The 23,272-nt window shown below is 46.9% G+C and overlaps 2 protein-coding genes across 9 annotated transcripts in view; both read right to left on the reverse strand.

Annotated features, from left to right (window-relative positions):
• The window catches only part of CDC42EP4 (CDC42 effector protein 4), a 44,155-nt gene extending 37,408 nt beyond the window's left edge, over positions 1-6,747 (reverse strand). Inside the window, exon 1 of the mRNA XM_082212768.1 lies at positions 6,567-6,747. The gene's annotated coding sequence lies outside the window, so the exon portion shown is untranslated. The remainder of the gene's footprint in view (positions 1-6,566) is intronic.
• A 3,132-nt stretch (positions 6,748-9,879) lies between these two features.
• Positions 9,880-23,272, reverse strand: part of SDK2 (sidekick cell adhesion molecule 2) — a 342,544-nt gene continuing 329,151 nt past the window's right edge. For 3 of the 8 annotated variants that reach the window (XM_082212331.1, XM_082212333.1, XM_082212330.1), the window contains 6 exons: positions 21,296-21,460; positions 21,018-21,158; positions 19,129-19,200; positions 18,586-18,724; positions 18,316-18,463; positions 9,880-12,334 (listed from right to left, as the gene is read on the reverse strand). In XM_082212331.1, coding sequence (XP_082068457.1) covers positions 11,981-12,334; positions 18,316-18,463; positions 18,586-18,724; positions 19,129-19,200; positions 21,018-21,158; positions 21,296-21,460 — 1,019 coding nt within the window. In that variant the 3' untranslated portion in view covers positions 9,880-11,980. The remainder of the gene's footprint in view (positions 12,335-18,315; positions 18,464-18,585; positions 18,725-19,128; positions 19,201-21,017; positions 21,159-21,295; positions 21,461-23,272) is intronic. The other 5 variants (XM_082212337.1, XM_082212336.1, XM_082212335.1 and 2 more) reach the window with 3 other exon arrangements.

The following is a 23,272-nucleotide window of genomic DNA, read 5'->3' on the forward strand; positions in this document are numbered from 1 at the left end:
CATGACAGTGTGAGCTCCTGTTGCTCGGTCCCTGCTCCTGCCAACCTAGCAGTTTAAAAGCACGTCAAAGTGCAGGTAGATAAATAGGCACCACTACAGCGGGAAGGTAAACGGCGTTTCTGTGCGCTGCTCTGGTTCGCCAGAAGCAGCTTAGTCATGCTGGCCACATGACCCGGAAGCTGTATGCCGGCTCCCTCAGCCAATAAAGCGAGATGAGCGCCGCAACCCCAGAGTCGGCCACGACTGAACCTAATGGTCAGGGGTCCCTTTACCTTTTATACATGGAATAGAATTGAGATGTAAGGATGATCTTTGCTCTGGAACAAGTCCTTGACGAATGCTGTGATGACAGAAAATGGTGACAAAGAGCCGTGTCTGCGTGGCATGTATGATACAACCAAGGAATCTGGGTTTCTGCTTACAGTGCTATGAAATGCATAACCTAATGTGACCATTGATTGTTGAAACAGGCCACATTGCAACTCAAAGGCATTTATTTCCCTGTTCACCATCACTTTCCCACTAAGAAAAAGAAAGGCCCATTCACATGTAGCCCACTGGCTATACCTGTTCACTGTCTAAGCTTGGGCTTGATGTTTCTCAACAGCCCTAGGTGCAGGCCAGTTTTCTCTAGCTAGTGACAATGGAAATTATGTGACATGTCTGATGAATTTGATGCTGCTTCATCATCCTGAAGAGGCTAGAGTGCAGGGCTTTGTTGGAGAGTCCATGGTACATGTAATGTAATTGCTTCTTTGCTGCAGATGCTCACAAGCATGCTTGGAAAACGTTCCACCACTCATAATAACAAGCATATACACAGAGCCAAAACATGCTTATTAATTATTCCATAGGTCTATGGCTTCCCCTCTGCGTGTGTCCTTGCTTGTCCTCTCTAAAGAGATACAAAAATGTGTCTGTTACATTCTGGGATCCCATCCCATTTCCACTCTTACGCTTAACTTGGAGAAATGTATTCTGCCAAGCAGAGCTAAGGGACACGTTATAACATTGCTAAATGGAACTCAATTGCTGTGTAGGGGAATTGGTGTAATCTGTAAAGTGCAGAGGCTTTGAAAATGTGATTGGCTTCTGTTTATTTTCACAACTTTATCAGGGCCCCTCCGGACTTCTTTTGTGGGTGTATTCAGCAACACGTTATTAACACAATAATAATAATCATCATCATCATCATCATCATCATCATCATCATCATCATCATAATTTGTTAGTTGTACTGGACTGTCCGCACATTTTCTGCTTCTTTTTAGTTGTTCAGCAATGCTTCCCAAATGGTACGGCATTATCGCCATCTGGAGGGACATTCTTGTGCTATATAGATAAACAAAAGCGGGACAGCCCCCCACCCCCAGCAGAACATTTGTGGTATGAAAAACTACAGGGTTTAAGTAGGAAGCTATGGGCCATGCCTCCTGCCAACCTAGCTGTTTGAAAGCATGTCAAAGTGCAAGTAGATGGATAGGTACCACTCTGGGGGGAAGGTGGAAGAAGAGTTTGGATTTGATATCCCACTTTATCACTACCCTAAGGAGCCTCAAAGCAGCTAACAATCTCCTTTCCCTTCCTCCCCCACAACAAACACTCTGTGAGGTGAGTGGGGCTGAGAGACATCAGAGAAGTGTGACTAGCCCAAGGTCACCCAGCAGCTGCATGTGGAGGAGCGGGGATGCGAACCCGGTTCACCAGATTACGAGTCTACTGCTCTTAACCACTATACCACACTGGCTCCCAGTGTTTCCGTGCGCTGCTCTGGTTTCGCCAGAAGCAGCTTAGTCATGCTGGTCACATGATCTGGAAAAACTGTCTGCGGACAAATGTCAGCTCCCTCGGCCAGTAAAGCGAGATGAGCACTGCAACCACAGAGTTGTTTGCGACTGTCAGGGGCCCTTTACCTTTACAGGCCATGCACTGCTTGGAAACATAGCAGAATGTCTGTCCCAAAACAGTTGCAGGTACAGACAGTTTCGGACTGCAATTGGCATTGCATATAAGCAAACCAATGCTATCATGAGTACAAGCCATTGAGAAAAAAAGACACTGAAGGAGACCTTGGTGGTTCATGGCTGTGAATCAATTAAAGCAGTGGTCATTTAGCATGCCTTGGAGAAATGTGCTCTTGCCCTCTCTACTGATGTACTCAAGCTTGCCTTGCCTTTCTCCACCAGTATTCAATTTCTCTGTTGCTTCGTCTCTCTAATTTAGCACGTTACCCCTTGAGCTCTTCCTCACATTCTTGTGGCCTCCATTTTGAATGCCATATTCTCAACAGCATGGGTATGTGTGTGTGTGAGAGAGTGAGAGCTGACTCTCAAACATTTGCCACCGCATCAGCAACTTTTCCTCATGAAGGCTGGGAGGTTTGTTCTATCCGCCTTCCCATCTCAAACAGAGAGCTGTGGCTTTGGGAAAACATGTGCTCTCCATATGTGTCAGTACAAAAAATGTGGGCTAAAAAAAGGGAGGGTGGAGAGGGGAGAACTGAAATCCTGTTTCTAAAAGCTGGGAAAGAGCATAAATCTCCAAGCAAATGGAGGAGGGATAAAAAAAAAAATATTGCAAAATAAGCCCACAGCCAAGTAACCTAATGGGAAGCTAGCCACAGATATGTTGCCATAGAGACAGAAGATGCTTAGCACTGCTGCTGTGGGGGGAGGGGAAGGCTTTGCATGGCCTCCTGGTGGGCTCAGAATTGCCTTTCCTCCTCCATCCTTTTCCCCTCCCCCATTCCAAGCTCTTCCTATGGAGGTTAATCCTTGGGGTTGGAGCAGCAGCAGCAGGCAACAAAATCTTCCACCCAGCATCTAGGAAGGTGTGTGTGTGTGTGTGTGTGTGTGTGTGTGTGTGTGTGCGTGTGTGCGCGCTTCCTAGCAGGATCAGGAAGAAAGGCCCCACAATCTAATTCCATTTGCTAAGCTCCGTAACACAAGAAAAACTGAAGCATCAATACCTATCTATGACTCTGTCTAACACATTTACTATTTATGGCATGAATCAGAGAGCTGTGGGCATTAGCATTCCTCCACAGCCCTGCTTCCCATCCACAGTAAGGCATGGTCTGTGGCACATGTATGACTTTTTGTTCCAAAAGCTGGTCTCCGTTTCATTCTCATAGATACCTCCTACATTGGGGGGGGAACCACTTAAGAGTACAATTCCCTTATAATGGTCTAGAAATGAAGTGGGACATGTGGATAGCTCAGATGGTTAGAGTGTGGTGCTGATAATGCCAAGGTTGCAGGTTCAATCCCCATTTGGGACAGCTGCCTATTCCTGCATTGCAGGGGGTTGGAAGAGATCAGGGGTTGTCAACCTGGTCCTCACCACCCGCTAGTGGGCGTTTTAGGATTCTAGGTGGGCGGTGGGGTGGGTTCTACGTCACAAGCTGAACCTTCCTTCCATTGAGCACTGGTGGGCTGTAAGGAAATTTTACCAGCAAGAAAGAGGCATTAGTGGGCAGTAGGTTGACTACCCCTGGACTAGATGATCCTCAGTTCCCCTTCCGACTCTGTGATTCTGTGAAATGCAAACTGGGGTAGATGTCTATGTTTATCCATCATGCAAATGTCTGTGGGGTTTTGAAACACAAAAGGGCCACTCCTTCACAAGCAAGCCGTGTGTATGTGCGCGCCATATGGCATTAATACACCAGAAATTACAGCTGAACTACTGTTTTGCACGTGTTCACATATGTGCATAGTCCTCCCCACCCAATATGAAAATACACTGAAGTCTTTGGGCATACTGAACTTCTATTTAAAATGCTACAACACAATACTAAAAAGGTAATAAAATGGCAGCTGGCAGGAAAATGGTTTCAAGCAGTTTAAAAGCAATAAGGAGAAACACTGGAGAAACATTGTAAGAATAATACTTGAGGGAAGAAGAGAATTGACAACACCCACATGTCTCTTCACGCCACAGGGCTGGGGAACCTGTGGCCCTCCATAAGTTTTTGCTCTACATTTCTCCATCATCCTGACCCTGACCATTGGAGCTGGGGCCGATGGAAGGCCGAGTCCAACAAAATCTGGAGGGAAGAGTGTTCTCCACTTCTCCTATAATGCCCAGTATGGCCAAGACACAGGCGAAAAGGCTTTGAGAAATCTCTGCTCCCCACTGTGAACATCAACAGATGCTCAACCAGCACTCTCCCTTTATTAAGAACCGCAGCTGCTCACTTGTGTTTTGCATCTGCTTTGGCTTCCATGTAACAGGACTTAACTAAGGCAACCAGGAAAGAAAGGGGCCACTTTAACACAGGAGCTGAGCCACAGGTGGGAGAGGAATGATGTTAAGTGGGTGGGGTTAAGTAGAGGAGAGCTAAGGCCCTTCCCCCAAAGCCTGCAATACCTGCAAAAGCAGGGGAAGCTGGTCTATTAAGGCAAAATTTACTTGCTTACGTAGCACAGTTTGCATACTGCTTGATGGTAGTAAAACTTCTAAGCAGTTTACAATAAATATAAAAAACACTAAGGTTGAAACACATCAACACAGCTGGATAGGATTGTCTAAACTAGGTGCTACAAGCAGTCTGGGGGTGGCACTAGCTGGCACTTTTTGCTTCTCAGTCTCAATGTCGCTGCTGTAGAACTCAGCAAGGAGGGTGGTGGGGGCAAAAATAGAATTAGTTGGCTGTGCCTGTTTTTGGCTCTGGCTCTACCTACTCTGGACATCTCCAGCTTTCACCCTACAAGTCCCAATAGGCACCAGTTACCACTGCCTGCAAGCATCTTCTTGATCCTACTGCCGACAACTTCTGTGCTGTTTCTTCACCTACAGTCACACACACCCTTCTTAAATCTTCATTTCTAGCTCTGGGAACTTCCTCCCTTAGAGCAGGTCAAGGTCTTCCCTTGGCTTTGACCCTTTCCCAAGGACGGAGTGTCCCTGACCCTTCCGCCCTGCTTTTCAATGCTCCTCTCTTTAATGGGTTTCAGACTCGCCAATTAAATTACCAGTCACCAAGGCAGCTGCTCAAGAGAAGCCTATATTACCTATTCCCTGGCTCTGAGTTAATCCCTTTCAAGTGAGCAGCCACATTATCCAAGCAAGAGGCCCCATCCTCACATAAATGGTTAATTAAATCCTAGTCTGCAGGGTGCCAGCTGGCCACTTTCCCCTCTCAATAACCTCTTGCTAATAATGCTGGTGCTTAATGATGGGGCAGATATTAGAATAGAGGGCTGTGCCCTATAATGTATGGAATTAGCTTTATTAATATAGCCCTTTTTACACTAGTGGGAAGAAGATGGAGGGCTACACAAGTGAAAATACAAGACAGCCAGCTGTTGGGCTTTCTCCACCCATTGCTTGAGTAAGCAGATGAGTTTTAACTTCTATTTCTGGGAACTTATTTCCTGAGTTTCCCATCTGAGTGTGTGTGGAATTATCAAGAGGGCAACTTCTGCTGCTCACAAAGTATAACCAAACAATACTGTGTCAGAGAAAACGCTCATATAGGCTGGTTCATACATGCACGTAAGCACATGATTTCTGTGTATGAATGTATGGATTGATTCCATTGAAACCCCGTGTGTCTAAGGAAACACAAATGTTCTACCTGTTCAGTGTCTGATGGCTTGTTCACACATGAAAGCCATCAATTAACCTTCTGGAACAGGGGTTCCTAAACTACTCCACATAACCACCTAATGGATCACTTGAAAATTGCTGGGACTCTGGAGGGACCACTTAATGGTTTTTCTGCCTTTTGCAGAAAATTTCAATGCACTGTGCTAGATGCTGTATGATTTTCAATTGCATTTTATTACATTACAATTTTGAATTCAAATTGTAATTCAATAGATAAAAAAATAAAAGCTGCAACAAAATACACACACACACACACACATAATGCAATGGATACATGCAGGGCCGGATTTAGGTTTGATGAGGCCCTAAGCTACTGAAGGTAATGGGGCCCTTTATATGTCCAGCTGTCCTTTGTCAACAACAAATTGTTGCTGTTTTTTGTGTTGAATATTTTAGGGAGCAGGCTAGCAGGCAGGGGGGCCCATTACTTACATCATAGGAACCTACACAACACAAAACACTGTTGCTGTAGGTAGGTTTTATCTTTTATTTTGGAAATGTACATCCAGGTTTTTTCCCCTTTAAATTTTTTTTGGGCCCCCAAGAGAGTGGGGCCCTAAGCTATAGCTTGTTTAGCTTATACATAAATCGGGCACTGGATGCATGGAACAAGAAATTGAGGGAATTTACTGAGGGATTTGTGTGTGTAGGTAGGATTGGTTGCAAAAGGCAAGTCATCTGTTTAAGGAGGGTTGGTGGGGAATAGGCTGACAAGGCTTGTGCTCAAAGCTTTCCACAGATGCCGCGATCTCCTTTATCGACCCAAATCCCTCATTTCCTGTTCTGCCCCTTCACCCTTTCTCTCCAAACCTCCCCCTGCCTATTTACTCACAAGCAACCCGCCCCCCGCCCGCCCGCCAAAACTAATGGCAGAGGTGCAGAAAGTTGCAGCCTCGGCTCGGCAGCTTCTTGCAAGCAAACCTCGCGGATCCGCGGCCTGGCTTTGCCCTTACCTGGGGGCCTCGACGATGCCAGCCGTCCAGGATGGCTGTTGAAGGAAAACAAGAGACTTCTGCTTCAAACGGGGAGGGCGCGGAGGTATTTAAATGAGGGGGGGCAAAGGAAACTTGGAAGGCATAAGAGGGGCTCGGCAGCAGTTGAGGGAGGGTGGGAAAGTAAAAGCACCCTGGACCAAGCGCGCCGTGACTGGAAAAGACCCTTGGCACGCAGACGCAAACATGGAGGAGAAAGCGCGGGAAAGGCCGCCAGAAAGTGGCGTCCTTCTCGACGAGCTCGCTAGCTCCCTGCCTCTTGTGGCTATTGCAGCTGAAAGGCCCCGAAGGAGCCAAGGGGGGGTTGCACTGGTAGCAGCTGAGGAGCTCCCCTCTCCCGTCTCAACAAAGCCCAGGCTTCTTAGGAGGGAGCTGCTGCTGCTGCTCTTTGGAGGACCATCAGCAGCAGAAAGCTCGCGGTAGACCACCGGTGGTCCAAGGCATTGGGGAAGCTCTGCTGTAGAGGTCAAGCCATGACTCGCAGTGCCAGATTTACGTATAAGCTAAACAAGCTATAGCTTAGGGCCCCACTCTCTTGGGGCCCCCCAAAGAATTTAAAGGGGGGAAAACCCTGTCTGTACATTTCCAAAATATAAGATAAAAAACAAATAAAATAAAACCTACCTACAGCAACAGTGTTTTGTGTTGTGTAGGCTCCTTTGATGTAAGTAATCGGCCCGCCTGCTACTGTAAAATATCACTGGTTTGCTCATTTCTATATACAGTGGTACTTTGGTTCTCAAACTTATAGCGAGTTTCTAGGCAGTGGTGGCCAAACTTGGCCCTCCAGCTGTTTTGGGACTACAATTCCCATCATCCCTGACCACTGGTCCTGTTAGCTAGGGATGATGGGAGTTGTAGTCCCAAAACATCTGGAGGGCCAAGTTTAGCCACCGCTGACTTAAGCCTTAGGTACTGAATAACCGCTCCACGATACAAGTAACCTCATTGAGCATTTCAATTTCAAATATTCTGATTATTTCTACTTTTAGTTAAGTATTTTTATCTACTCACTTGATTTAAGGGTGGGGCAGCGGTTACACCCATGCACATGGGTGCAGCATCATCTGTGGCAGAGGAGGAGGGAACTGCCACACTCTAGATGCCATTGGTTTCCAGCTCTCATCGGCCCAAGCCAATATGGCCCCTGGTTGACTATGGCCACTGTGAGAACAGGATACTTGGCAAGATAGGCCTTTGGTCATCCAGCATGTCTCTACTTGTGTTCTTATTGTGATGGGAGTTTAAGTCCAATGGCATCCAGAGGGCCACAGGGGCCCCATCCCCGCTCTCTCTGACTTCCCCATCTTTCCCCAAAATATAATGGCCTGCTTGGCCACAGTCATGACTATCAGTGTAGTTACTCTCTGATTTCACAGCTGCCAAGATCTCAGGCTTGAACTGGAGGCATTTGACCCTTCAGAAGTTGCCTGACATCAGTTTTCCTTTATCTCCAGCCACTAAAAACTTAACTACAAAGACATTAAAAAGAAGGTTTTCCCACGCTCAAGTGATTCTGCACTACAAGCTGATATTGACATACAGTTACAGTTGCTTAGTAGTCAGGGTACTCTCAGCAACAACTCCAGCTCACTCCTCTTTGGCAGTGGACCAAATGGATGTACTCATCCGGCCCTGTAGTTAACCACCAATCTCTAAAAGAAGACTCTCAGTGGTATGCACATTTTGTGGCTAAGGTGCATTGACTGAAGGATGCTCTCACACACTTTGATGAGGAGTTTTGTACATTGTTTGGTCAATACGTTCCTGTCTTCACAGGAACATACTGGAGCAGGGAACCACTGTACTATCACACTTGTAATGCCCCTTTTCATAGAAGGGCCATCTAGACACGCCCCCCCCCCCCGCAATGCAGGAATCTTTTGCCCAATGTGGGGCTTGAACCCACAACACTGAGATCAAGAGTTTGGTGCTCTACCGCCTGAGCTATTTTGGTCCAGCTAAGTCTTTACCGGCCCCATACCTGACATGTATGATGTCAGGTGTAGGGCAGTGGGCATGGCCTAATTGGGCCCACAGACTGAAGATTCCCCACTGCTGAGCTACAATATGCAGCGAGCCATGCTAAAATATTTTGACCTTGTCTCTCGATTTTGAATTCCATTAGCCTTGATCCTTATGTGACCATGTTGGGTCACCTGAATGGCATGGGTCCTTGCACCATCAGCATTGCTCCTTCCCTTTGGTACTTGACAGATGCTCTCTACCCCTTTTAATTGTGAGGGAAACGGATATTCAGAGGACTGATAACAGAAGAGTGGTATTAGGAAATAATCCATGAAAAAATACAGATAGTGAATGAGTTTGTTGAGATTTCTCCACAACAGAAGTTGTAACCTTGAAGAAAGATAACTTTGATTCCATGCAATAACTTTACACTCTTTATGGTATATTGGAAATCCACCTGGAAATTATCTCATTAAAACATCAAGGTACTAAGCATGAGTGATAATAAAGTTGGTGGCTGTTGTCATCTCTCAGCTCTTTTAGATTTTTAATTGTGCAGGGAATTGAGATACGTTGATTCTGGTGCCTTCTCTAAATAAACCAGTACATGGAAACAAAGCACACATTTGCTTGCATGAAAACAGAACAGATTTAAGGTCCTGTTTTGCTAGATGTAATGGGGAATTAAATAATGATCAATATGGATATATGGCTTGTTGCAAGCCATGCATATCCCAGACCTCTCTAAGCTATTGCTTCATATTCCCAGCAGACAACTGCCTTGGTTTGCTTAGAACTCAAGGCTGTATTTTTATTAGTGTTTCCAGTCCTGAAACAGACTGTGCAAGTATTGAAATTAGTTCAAAATTAAATTCATCTAGCCCGATGTCTCTGATAGATGCGCTAAGGAAGGACATGGCAAGTGCCACAGCTCTGTTCAATCAAAACTTTGATAAAGCATAGAGGGTTCAGGGGTGGACTGACATGAGCTGAGGGAATGGCTGATCTGCCTGTCATTAATACTATTAGTGGTATAAGTATACTGTCATGAGCTTGTTTGACCTTCTTTTGAATTAAGTTAGGTCGCTGACTCCTATGGCACCAAACGACAGCCCAAGGATGCTTTTACCATAATCATCAAACAACTTCATGGCTTGCTCCTTTGGGTTGACAGCTCCAACGGTTTGCAACCATTCCTGTTGAAGAGTGTACTTCACAAATCAACTGTTAAATCACGACAAGATCACTCTTGTAAGAAGCAGAGTAGAAACAACGAGCAAACAAAACAACCCCACAAATTGTATGATTTGCATTTTGATTCTTTATTAAAAGGACCCTATGTGCCAGGTTCAATTCTTTGTAAACCAGGCTTTGAAAACAATGTGCAAATAAAGGCATGGGGTGAAGGGGTTATAATGGAAATAGCTATATCCCTAGTACTTCCAGGAAAGAAGGTAACCCAGCTAGAGCATAATGCTCATATTTTCTTTTTTCCTCTCTCCCCCACCTGCTCAGCCACTGTTCCTGAGCTCTGTCTGCTCTATCCTGGCGAGTGGGAACCTGTAGCACTCCAGTGTTGTTGGACTACTCAAACTCCCATCATCCCCGATCACTGGGCCATACTGCCTGAGGCCAAAGGGGAGCTGTGGACCAACAACATTGGGAGGGCAACAGGACCCCCAGCCCTGCTCTAGCCCACAACTCTGTTGTGGGTGTTGGGGGAGATGGCCACTGCAGATCTTGGGGCTCAGTAGGCACTCTGTGTGTGTGTGCATGTGTGTATTCTGCTAGGCCAAAAAGAAACAAAACATAATTTCCCACCTGCCTCCCCCATAACCCTTGTGCTAAAACAGAATTCGAAAAGATAGCAAAACAAAGAGAGACAGGGAGAGGGATAGACAATCACTTTCAATGCATCACTTCCTCAACACTCCCCACTCTGTTCCGATTCCCTCTCCCCACCTTAAATGTTTGTGTGCTGTGAATAATAATAATAATAAAAAACCTATATAAAAGGGGAATTGGGGACAAACTCTCCTTTTCTATGGAACTAAGGAGAAAGTTTAGTTTTGATACCAGGAGGAGGAGAGAAAACGCTGCAATGAGGCATCAGTTCAGCCTCTTGAGGTTGTCCATTCTAAAGCCAGTACCAAGGGGCTGTGCAGCATTTATATTATATCAAGTTTATCTCCTTTTCCCTGAACGCCCCCTCGAATTGCACTTAGATTGGATGGGGGCTTCCCCCTTGCCCTCTCCCTGTCCAATGAAGTGAATGGGGAAAAAGGGGAACTGAGAAGAAATCAGGGCGCTGAGAGACTATCCAACCATGTGGGATGGATTCTGCCTCGCGGCTTGGTTTGGCTGCAGGTGCTCAGCTCTCCGACAAAGCCAGGGGGAGAGCGCTTTCCACCGAGCTGATACGGACAGCATCTCTTTCCTGCCAAGTGACAATGCATTGATTCCTTTGAATTCTACAGCTTCCACCCAAGGATTCTCAAACGTACTCTCCTATCCTCAAACCAAAATGCATAAAAAGAAACCACACTGTCTCTGGCCAGCGCTTTTCAGCTCGGCTAACTTCTGTTCCGGAGGTGAGTGGAAGAGCAAAGTGGAGGCAAAGCTGGTCTGAACATAGGTGGTGGTCGCTCAGCCTAATCCTCTATAGTCCATTCAAGAAAGCTTCAGGGACTGGGATTCCTCTTCGGCATTTGTTGCCGCTCCCCCAAAGAACCATCATGGCATCGCAGTGGGTGGGTCTTCTTGAGTCTGCCTCTCTCTCATTGGCCAGTTGCTAGTTACTGAGAACATGTTCCTATGGACAGCACGCTACTAGGTGCTGCCATTGAGCTCCTTGGAGCACTGGCTGCAGCAGTCCAAGTGGCTCATATTTACAGCTTGTGGAGCCCTAACCCGTTCCCCTCCGAGCTTTGGTTGGTGAACAAAAATAAAAAAATCAAAATCAAACCCAGAGAGACTATTCTGAAAAACATCAATTCCCTACTTCTTTGCCTGCCTAGAACGTTGATCTGCAAGAAGGTGGTCTGCAACACCAAACATTGTCTTAGCTTTGGGGCTCCCAATCTTTTACCCTGTTGCCTTTCTTTCTTCCTTCCTTCAACTCTAGGCCTGAAAACAGGCACATCTCCTGTCCTGCTCCAGGTGTATGTTTGCAAACAGGTAGTTCCTTTGAAGAGCACTGTGCAATACTAGAAGCAGCAGCAGTCAATGATTCCAAACTCAACTATGACTGATTGTCTCCCACATGATCTTCTCATTGCCTCTGAAAATAATAATAATTCTGGACCCGAAATGTTCTTCATTATTGTTATTATTATTATTATATCCATTATTTTGTTCTTCTTTAGCCATATTTTCTTCTCTTTTTTTTCTTCTCTCTTTTAGAAATGTCAAACAAAAGAAGAAAACCCAGCAATAGGGGCTCTGGACCCTGGGGCAAGGCTACTGGGGGGTCGGTAAAGGGTGCTCTGCTGGCTGGGAGGGTTGACTGGGGTTTGTGGGGTTGGAGTCCTACTGGGTTTGGGTCGGAAGAGGCTGCCCTGTTGGGTGCTGGTGCTGTTGGACATTGGGCAGTGGTCAGGGTCTCCGGAGTCACTCTCTGTGTAACTGTAGGCCTGAGCCCGGGAGATGCCCTTTTGCTGGCGCCTCCATGAGTTGTAATAAGTTGGGTCGCTGATGTAATGGTTGACAAAAGAATGGGCTTTCTGCTGGTTCTGATCCACTTCGTACTCACTGTCACTTCCCTGTGGAGGGAAAGGGAAAGACAAGAAGAACATTAGAAGATATTTGCTGGATTAGACCCAAGGGTATGGTTACCAGATTATTTTCAATGAAACCGGGAACATTTTTATTTTTTTATGTGAAGTGGGGATGGTGAGGCAAAAGACCCTGGGCCCAAGCACACATGCATATTGTATAAAGGTGCAAAGCCCTTCTTTTGCACCCTGTGAAACATAAATGTGCAGTGTTTTTAAAAATCTGGGCAACTTTTATTCCTGCTCTTGGTCTATCAGTTCCACTAGCATTGTGGTGATCTTTTATGTTTTTATGTCTCTGTTTTGAGTTTTGCTTCTTTTTAATAATTGGGTTTTTAAAAAAAATGTTTTAAATTGTAAGCCGTCTGGGAAATACTTTGTATTGTGTGCATGGAATGGAACTGTTGGAAACCAACCAACCAACCAATATATCCATCCATCAATGTACAAATTTTGAGAAGCATGTTATTACTGTATGAATAGACTTGAACATGCACACACCACCCAGGTATGCAAGTGTTGTAATTCTATACCCAGTTATATTGGACACAGGGCAGGATTAACCTAACAAGCCTCACCAATGGAAGGTCTGTGCAAGGACCTCTGCTTGCACAACAGGGCTTTCCCACCTTCCTTCCCCAAGCCCTCTGAAACTGGCTCTTGGGGAGCTTGGGAGAACCCCAGAACAGCTTCGAGGGAGTAGGACAGGGGGGAATCATTCCCTCTGTCAAGCTGAAATGCAACATTGAATTCCACCCTAAGTCCCATTTTACTCAATAGGGTTTCCTTCTGTACGCATGTTTAGGATTGAACTATATGCCTTCTAGTCATCAGAGTAAATACAGTGGTCCCTGGGTTCTCGAACTTAATCCGTTCCAGAAGTCTGTTCGACTCCTGAAACCATTTGACTTCTGATTGGCTGCAGCAGCTTCCTGCACTCAAGCGGAAGCCACGTCAGACGTTCGGCTTCTGAAAAATGTTCGCAAACCGGAACACTTAATTCCGGGTTTGCGGCGTTCAGAAACTGATTTGTCTGACAACCAAGGTACCACTCTACTTCAGAAAAGGCAAATTTTACTGGCGAGAAGCAAGTTGAATGGAGCTGTGCATGAAAGGCACAGTTGTTTCCTTTTTTGTTATATTAGCCGCACCGTTACCTTAATGGGGAATGAAAAGGAAATATGAGAGACATACTTTCCTTCTAATGAGGGGCAGCTCCTTTTAAATTAGATTGCCAGTTTACTTCCCTCAATATCTCTAAAAGTTATTGACAATTAAATTTAGGAAAGATGAAATTCATCTTGATGTAACTGCTGCATGCGATTAATTTGCAAACAATTTTGGTTAAGCCGACTATCCTAAATGAACACATTGCGTTCTGTCATTTGGTTACAGTACTAAGAGGAAACTGCTTTTTTTGCTTTCTGCATTCTCTTTCCCAGAAATGTGGGGGATACAATCATTGTTCCATGTTTCAGGATTATCTGCACTATAAACAGGCTATGGATCAGTGTGAGGACAGCAGGAAAAGTGGGGAGGGGTGGAAGAGATGAGAGAAGCAGGAAAGGAAGAAAGAACTGGCTCAGCAAAAAGGGCAGTCTCTAGCTTATTTCTTTTAACAGGAGATAAGTAATGATGCTAATCAATTTAGCAGAGCATAATGGCAGCCATATTCTTTACAGCAGGCACCCCCAAACTCAGCCCTCCAGCTGTTTTGGGACTACAATTCCCACCATCCCTGACTACTGGTCCTGTTAGCTAGGGATGATGGTAGTTGTAGTCCCAAAACAGCTGGAGGGCCGAGTTTGGGGATGCCAACATCTGGAAGGCTTGCCACCTGTGATACATACAGTAACTCTACTGCCAGTCTTAGAGGCTGAAATGAGCCAAATCATGGGGATAACCTGCAGTTGGTTCTCTCTTCATCCTCATGCTCCACTTTTAAGACTTCCTTTACACAGCATTTACAGCTCACATCACTCAATATAATGGGAAAGTTTCATCATTTGAAATAAATAAATGAGATGTTTACATGCCCTTTGTTTGACAATTTAAGATTTCAGGAACTCCTGAAATTATGGTGGGCTTTAAAATCCCTAGTGCAGCAACTCAAGCCACTATAGCAACACGTTCTTTTTCTACTTCCAAAAGTAATCGGCCAGTAACCAAGTATTCCATCTATGGGAACATCTGGTTAAAAAAAAAATATGTAGAGGGAGGGGGGGGAACTGGCCAGGACAGGGCAGACTTGGCTCATTTTCCTCCCTTCAACTCTCCCTCTGCTCTCCCTAATTGAATTCAGCTTCTCCATTTGCAGAAGCACAATAGAGACCATTCATGAGAACCCACAGCCTAGCCAGGGAAGAGATCAAGTGGCAGCTTTCAGCTCAGTTCAGCTCTTAGCCGTTCCTCAGAAGTACTCATTCCACCGGTTCAAGGGATGGTGGTGGAGGAAGGGGGGACCCACGAGGTGGAGGAAGTTGCTGAGAGAAAGAAGGGGGCTCCACTAGGCCCAGGTGAGGGAAACTGAAGCTGTGTGCTACGCATCTCCACAGTGGGGGGACGGCAGGAGAAGTATGATGGGTCATTGTTTCAGAGACAGGAAGGGTACAATATAAAGCAGCAAGGCCAGATGTATACACAGAAAGGATGAAAACTAGGTCTCTGAGCACATCTAGGCCTCAGATGCCCCACCCCTCTACTCTTTCACATGTTCTGGAAGCACAAGTTTCATATATGCTTAACTTTAGGATCACACTTGGACAAAATAGGTGAATTCCAATTCACAGTCACCTTGTATATCAGGCAGGGATGGTGAATTCCAGATGTTCCCGGCCTACAACTCCCATAATCTCATTATTCGCATGCCGGTGGGGCTGATGGGAGGTAGAGTACCAACATCTGGAAGGTTTGCCACCCGTGATACAGTGGGAAACCCAGATATTCCAGGGCCTCATTGACTATCCCCTCCAACATCACGCGGCATTTGCAATACCACAGAATGCCAGGATCTTCATTCACATCAACACATTTACTCCGGATTAAGAGGCAACTCTCGTTTTGGGGAAAACAGCCCGATTTTAAAGCAGCTCCTCCAGGCACCCCTGAATCTTTCGTTACGACTGCTGGAAGAGCTGCCTGCGAGTACAGCTACAAATCTCAGATATTAATGAAATCCTTTGCTGGGCTGGACATATGGTACATGGCAGCATTGTGGAAATCCTAGTGCCTGGCACGACAGCTCTGAGGAGCAACCGTTTGCAGTGGCCGCTGACAGAGCTACCAGAACACCCAGCTCTTCTGCAGCCTTCTGTTGGGCGCTGGCTGGGTACAAACCATGCCTCATGCCCTCTTATGTCAGGGGCCTATGATCAGTCCTGGAGAAATTTGCACCTAGCTGTATTAGCGGCGTGGACACATCACCATGGCAGCTATTCCTCTGCCTGCCTAATTGCACCAAGGGTGCCCCGGCCACTTGGCCAGGGTTCTGTTTCTAAGGAGAGGACAAAGGATCCATTTTGTTATAGCCTGGCAGGATTGCCAACTCTTGTCAGCCTCAGAACTGCTAGTGCCTGTTGCTATTGGCAACAGGGCAAGGGGAAGAAAGGCCTGGCTGCAACAAGCTGAATGTGTCCCAGTCTTGACTTTTGGGGGGCAGATGTCTGCCTGCTTCTCCCTTACTAGCACCCAGCTGGTGCCTCTGATCACCGCCTCATTCTCCAGAAGGAGGTAGAGGGATCAGACACCAGATTTGCCTCAGGCGGGTTGGCTGTCTAGTAAGTTGAATCAGCCAGGACTGAGGACATGGGTAGTTTCTTTGCTCAGAGAATTCACTCTGCAATTTGTCAAGGGGGGACGTGCAGTGGTACCTCGGGTTAAGTACTTAATTCATTCCGGAGGTCCGTTCTTAACCTGAAACTGTTCTTAAACTGAAGCACCACATTAGATAATGGGGCCTCCTGCTGCCGCTGCGCCGCCTGAGCACAATTTCTGTTCTCATCCTGAAGCAAAGTTCTTAACCCAAGGTACTACAGTGGTACCTCGGGTTACATACGCTTCAGGTTACAGACACTTCAGGTTACAGACTCCGCTAACCCAGAAATAGTGCTTCAGGTTAAGAACTTTGCTTCAGGATGAGAACAGAAATTGTGCTCCGGCTGCGCAGCAGCAGCAGGAGGCCCCATTAGCTAAAGTGGTGCTTCAGGTTAAGAACAGTTTCAGGTTAAGTATGGACCTCCGGAACGAATTAAGTACTTAACCCGAGGTACCACTGTATTTCTGGGTTAGTGGAGTCTGTAACCTGAAGCGTATGTAACCTGAAGCGTATGTAACCCGAGGTACCACTGTATTTTCCTTCCTGCTTTGCAAAACTCCTCCAGTACTCACAGTCACAAACTTGAAGAGAATAGGGTAAGCAGAGTACATTGGTAAAGGCCTGGGCAATGTGGATACAGCAGGCTTTAAAAACCAAGCAAAATGTTTTTGATAGGATGCTACTACTTCACCCCACTGACAGGACAACAACCCCCCATTTAAATCTCAAGATAGGAACCTGACTTGCATTTGTTTGCGGCCCATAAATTCTTTTAACAGCCCTCTCTGACCCCCCCCCCCATGTTCCCTTCCCACCCACCTCCGTCACTGTCATAGAGAAATAAATTGCATCTTTTAATTTGGATTTGGTATCACCACCACACACACAAGTGTGGCAGCTGCCAGCTCTTGAAATGGGAAACTCTAATATCTGTACAAGGCCTGGGGTGGAGCCCTGTGGTTGGGAAATAACTGTGGTGGATCCCAGCCCAACAGCTATCAAGTTTGCAAAAACAAGGAAGGTAGAAGAAAACCATCCTTGCAACTTGTTTTTCTGATGATTGGCACCCGAAAAAGAAAAGGCTGGTTTTTTGTAGATCCATTGTACAGTGGTGCCTCGCAAGACGAAATTAATTCATTCTGCGAGTTTTTTCGTCTAGCGAATTTTTCGTCTTGCGAAACACGGTGTCGGAAAAGTGTTGGAAAAGCTTCAAAAATCACCAAAAACCTCAAAAAAGGCTACCACAACGCGTTCTATGAGTTGCTCCTCGAAGTCAAGTCGCAACTGTATTAACGGTGTTAAGAAAAAGGAAACAAACTTGCAAAAAACGCAATACGTTTTCGTCTTGCAAAGCAAGCCCATAGGGAAATTCGTCTTGCGAAGCAGCTCAAAAACCGCAAAACCCTTTCGTCTAGCGAGTTTTTCGTCTTGCGAGGCATTCGTCTTGCGGGGCACCACTGTAGATCCTAGTGTGTATGGGCCCCACTCTAGCAAATTTTCTGTGTTCTTTCATTTTAGATGGATATCCGCCACCTTCTGCCACCTAGCTTTCTGAGAACTCGTTTCTCCCCCACCCCCGGCCTCTTTCCCCCCATTTTTCTGAGAAACCATTTCTGATCCTGGAACCCCTGGTACTTCTAGCAGCAAACGTAATCAGAATCTTGTCATTTCTGACAGCTCCGTGAAGTGAAAGATCTTGTACAGAGGCCTCCTGTGGACAAAGCGACCTGACAATGTCGTTTTGTCACGTGGCAGTACCTCTTGTGCTGTGCGCACTTCTTGCAAAGACCATGCTTTCTCAGTGATTCTGGCTCTGTATTCACCATATATTTAAAGTGCATTCTAAGCATACGATTTCCCCAAATAATCCTGGGAGCTGTAGTTTGTTAAGGAGGCTGGGGAACTGTAGATCTCTGAGGGGGTTAACTACAGTTTCGTAGGATTCTTTGGGGTAAGCCATGTTCTTTAAATGTATGGCATAAACATACAGGAAGTTGGAGCCCTTCTAAACCTCTCACCATTCCAATGTCTTGGCCTATGCTGGAGGGGCTCCATACCCGTTCTCTCTGCAGCTGCAATTCTGCAACAACCTTAGTACTCCTCAATCTAGTTCAACCAAAAATGTCTCCACTGCCAGCCTTTCCGTTTGGCTCACCTGCGAGTCAGAGATTTCCGAGGGCTTCTCCGTGAGGCTGCTGCTCTCAGCTGGGATGAGGTCGTTGTATTTGGTGACGTCCTCATCCGAGTAGTGCAGGGAGCCGGGGCTGGGTCTTGGCGGGGACCTCGGGAGAGACATGGAAGCTCTGAGATTCCGTTCAGAAAGGGAAAGTGTTTAGCGCAGGAGAGCAGAACTGCCCTTCCCAAATTCGGTCCCTCTCCCCACACCAAATCCTTTCTGCAACTATACGGGCACAGCCTCTGGTACCTTGTGTAGATTCCGTTCTTCCTGCAGAAGGAATTTTTCACGGACAGACGCCGGTTGTTCAGCTCCAGAGCAGGAAAGCTGCTCTCATCCAGGCTAACCATCTCACCGTGGCCAAGGGCATTTGACTTGGAGTTGCTCCCTAGGGGTGAGGGGGAAGCCAAGGGGACAGAAGACGTCATCATCTTAGGATTCCTTAGTGGCTAAGAGACAGCGGCCAAATTCTCGCCCCAGAGAGAACAAAGCTCAATGGCTTGTTTCAGGCTTCCTGACTTTATTTAGGGGGTGCCATTCAAGGATTTAAAAATGATGGCGTGGAAACAAAAAGGGGGCACAAAAATCCTTTGGGTGAATAAGTGCCCGGCTTCCACCTCTATAAACTGCTAGGTACAGCCTTTTGAGGCTATGCCAAGTACATCAAAGGCACAGATTATTAGGTGTTCCTGTAAGGGTAATTTTAGGGGAGCAAAACTTACTCTCCCACATTGTGTGTACACACACACACACACACACACACACACACTTTAAGCACATCTTGTACTGTACCTCTGGGAAAATCCACATACTGTTCCTTGACTATCTTCCTCTTTGAGATCTTCCGTGGGAACAGTACAGGAGCTAAAGTGAGTTAAGAATTTGCTTGAACTGAAGAAGCAGTTCATATGCTCTTGGTTTCAAGCGCTGAGAAGAGCTTTCTAAGAGGTTAGTTGCAGAGAGGCTGAAGAGCAGAGGGGAAGCACCCTCTGGGCCCGGGCCTTTGGCCAGGAGACCAAGGGCTGCTGGGTGGCTCCCGTCCCTGCCTCCCTGGAAGAACATCATGGAAACAGGAATCCATGGCTCCATCCACCAGCCAGAGAAGGTGCCTCTAGCAACAGCTTGCTACATCCCTCCCTGCCAGAATGAACACATATAAGAACTTTGTAGCCAAGAACTTGTGCCTGTGTTTGTTTTACCCCTCCTCCCTCCTCAATTGCCTTTCCTTTCCTGAGTTTGAGTGCAGGGAGCATCTTACTGTAAGCTGACTTGACACCCTTTTTCAGCTGAAGAGCAGGGTTAAAATAAAGAAATAAATGCATTCTTCCCACCCAAGCAAAAGAGCAAAGATTACTTTCTGCCTTTGCCACACACCCTCCCAGTCCTATCTGAAGGCCTCTGGGGTGGGACCATAGGTGGGGAGAGATCATAGCTCAGTGGAAAAGCTTATGCTTTGCATGCATAAGTTCCCAGGTTCAATTCCTGGCAGCTCCTGACAACAAGGGCTAAAATGCTCCAGCCTGAGACATCAGAGAGCACCTGCCAGTCAAGAGTAGATGATATTTTGGACACATGGCCCAGTGTGTTCAAAAAATGACTTTGTATATCTCTAAGGCTGTAGATTAAGGGCCAATTCAAAACATCAGTTTTTCTACATAGTTCTGCAAGATTGGGGTGGGGAGCAGGGACCCCTCGTGAGCACCATATTGCATGAAAATGGTTTTTGCCACATGCAGATGTGTTTGAAAACTGCTACACGCGTGATGACGCAGAAGCTTCTTTCCCTGCAGCTGTGTGCACCCACACAAGGAAAGTGACTTGCAAACAATCGTTGCAAGCCGTTGTTCCCAAAGATGCCACCCCACACAAACTCCACTTCTCCCATCCATTTTGCTTATTTAAGAGGAAAGCTGATTTTCCTCACAATTAGAGCAAAGCAAACACAGTCGCGTTCCCTTGCCCTGGTGACCTCTGCAGTTGCCTCTGGCGGTGGCTGGGACACAAAGCCATTTATTTTAAGTGTCAGCTTGGAGTGGCGTCAACAAGGTCACTGACTCCATCCCCCACCCCACCCCCAACATACCACATGCAGGCACTAGAGAGGGGGTTCTTAGGGTAAATCCCAGTCAGCTGAAGAACCCTTAAAGCTAGGTTTTGCATTTAAGATTCCCTCACCCTGCTCAAGTGACGGAGGGAGCTGGTTCAATTTTAATTGGGTAATGGGAATTCAGGAGTCTTAGCTTAGATTGGGGTAGTTGATGATGTGATGCCCTCCAGATGTTGTTTGACTCTAGTTCTCATAATACCTGGGCTTTGGTCATGCCAGCTGGGATAGTGACCAGGGCATGCAAGGAGAACAAAAGAATATAACATCCAAGAAGAGTGGGTGGAAATTCTCATAGGTGGGCCATTGGCTTGGGGAAGAGGTTTGTAGCTAGGATGCTGCAGGCAGCAGTATCATCTCCTGGTTGGAGCTAAGAAGGCCACAAGGAGCAAATCTAAGGCTGTTGGACCAGTGGAATGTACGGTGTCGCTTCCTGCTACCTACTCACTACTGTGCTCCACATGGGATACAGAGCTGCTACCGAAATCTCTCCACTGTGTTCGTATTCAATACTCTCAAAGGAAAGAGCCTTAATTAGGGGGAAAGGACATCACAATATGATGTTGTCAGCACCCACCTGAGTCTGACTTCTTGGCATACTTCTTGCTCTGCCCTCGGATGATGAGGACAAAGACCAACAGGAGGATGAAGATGAGTCCCACCAGAGCAATGACCACCAGGAACCACCACTCCTCATAGAAAGGATTGGCTTTCTGGGCTGCAAGACAGCAGGCAGCATGGAGCAATCAGACACCCTTTCCCTGAAAGGCCACCCACACACATTGTTTCCTATAGCCTCTGCTCAGGGCTTAGTGACCCTGACCTGAAGAAGTGTTAGACTTTCACCTCTGTTACCTGAAACCGATGGGGAGGGAGAGCTGGGTGTCCCATAGCCGTAGTCATTGACAGCAATGACCCGGAAGTCATAGCTGACACCTTGCTTCAATATGTCCATGCTGAAGGTGTATGAGGTCACTTCCTTGGGAATGTCTTTGATGAGAATATCCCAGAGCCCCTCATCTAGAAGAGAGAGAAAGAGAGAGAGAGAAAGAGAGAGAGAGAGAGAGAGAGAGAGAGAGAGAGAAACCAAGTGAATTTGCAACAGGAAATGCATATGTGTGTCTATGCGCCTATAAATTCATTGCAAACACACACACACACACACACACACACACACACAGCATGGGGAAATAAGTCATATCCACCGCCCTGGGAAGTGAATGAGGGGACCCATAATGCTGAATATATACAGAAAACCCTTGCTTCCTCTCCCTAAAAATGACAATAATTGATACAGCCTATTTTCAGACATTTGCAAAGTTCACATACAGTGGTGCCTCGCAAGACGAAATTAATTCGTTCCGCAAGTTTTTTCTTCTTGCGAGTTTTTCGTCTTGCGAAGCACGGTTTCCCATAGGAATGCATTGAAAATCAATTAATGTGTTCCTATGGAGACCGCCTTCAGACCAGGTCCGGGGACAGTCTGTCCCCAGACCTCTTCTGAAGGCTGGCGGGGGGAGAAGGACTTTTCTCCCCACCGCCAGCCTTCAGAACAGCCTTCTGAAGGCTGGCGGTGGGAAGAAAAGCCCTTCTCCCGCCGCCAGCCTTCAGAAGAGTTCCCGGAGGGCTGCCTAGGCTGCGGATAGCAGCCTGCTGCCCGGTGCGAGGCAGACATCTGCAGCTTGGGGTGCCCTGCAGGACTTCCCCGCAGGGCTCTCCAAGCTGCGGATAGGGGTAGCAGGCTGCTATCCGCAAGCTACGGATAGGGGCAGCAGGCTGCTATCTGCAGCTTGTAGAGCCCTGCGGGGAACTCCTGCAGGGCTCCCCAAGCTGCGAATGTCTGCCCCACGCGAGGGGCGCTCTGCTTAAGAGCGCCCCTTGCGCGGGGCAGCATGCTGCTATCCGCAGCTTAGGCAGCCCTCCGGGAACTCTTCTGAAGGCTGGCGGGGGAGAAGGGCTCTTCTTCCCACCGCCAGCCTTCAGAACAGCCTTCTGAATGTTGGCGGTGGGGAGGAAAACCTTCCTCCCACCGCAAGTCTTCAAAACAGGTCCGGGAACAGAGGAGAAGCGCTGGGCGCCTTCCACTCTGTTCCCGGACCTGTCCTGAAGGCTTGCGGTGGGATGAGGGCTTTCCTCCCCACCGCCAACATTCAGAATGCTGTTCTGAATGTTGGCGGTGGGGAGGAAAAACCCTCCTCCCACGCAAGTCCCGGGAACAGAGGCGAAGCGCTGCGCGCCTTCTCCTCTGTTCCCGGACCTCCCACCACAAGCCTTCAGGACAGGTCTGGGAACAGAGGAGAAGGTGCGCTGCACTTCCCCGCTGTCCCAGGAGATTTCCCTATGGGCTTTCGTCTTGCGAAGCAAGCCCATAGGGAAATTCGTCTTGCGAAGCCTCTAAAAATCGGAAAACCCTTTCGTCTTGCGGGTTTTTCGTTTAGCGAGGCATTCGTCTTGCGGGGTACCACTGTAATTATTTGCTATGTTAGCATGATGTACATGCCAGTGATCCTTAATTTTTTATACGTTTGAATAAAGCATGGTCAAATGAAGCTCAAGCTGCTCATACAAAATGTATTTGCAGACATTTGACTGCATGTATAAGGTTATTAAGTAACGCAAAAGAAATTCCAGCTCTGAAGAGACGCTGACTGATGGAACTTGTTCTGAAAATGTCCTTGTTCTTTAAAAGGTATGCCGGGTACATAACTGTCCAGGAAGCTTCGGCTTTAATTAGTTCTACATATCTGATGATGGAGCCAACCCAGAAGGTGGGCTAAATTGACTCCTGAGACATTATAATCCCTAAGGCTCTCTGATTCAGAGAAGAGTGGC

The sequence above is a fragment of the Podarcis vaucheri genome (genome assembly GCF_965113315.1).
Source record: "Podarcis vaucheri genome assembly, chromosome: 2".
In the NCBI taxonomy this organism is placed as follows: Eukaryota; Metazoa; Chordata; class Lepidosauria; order Squamata; family Lacertidae; genus Podarcis; species Podarcis vaucheri.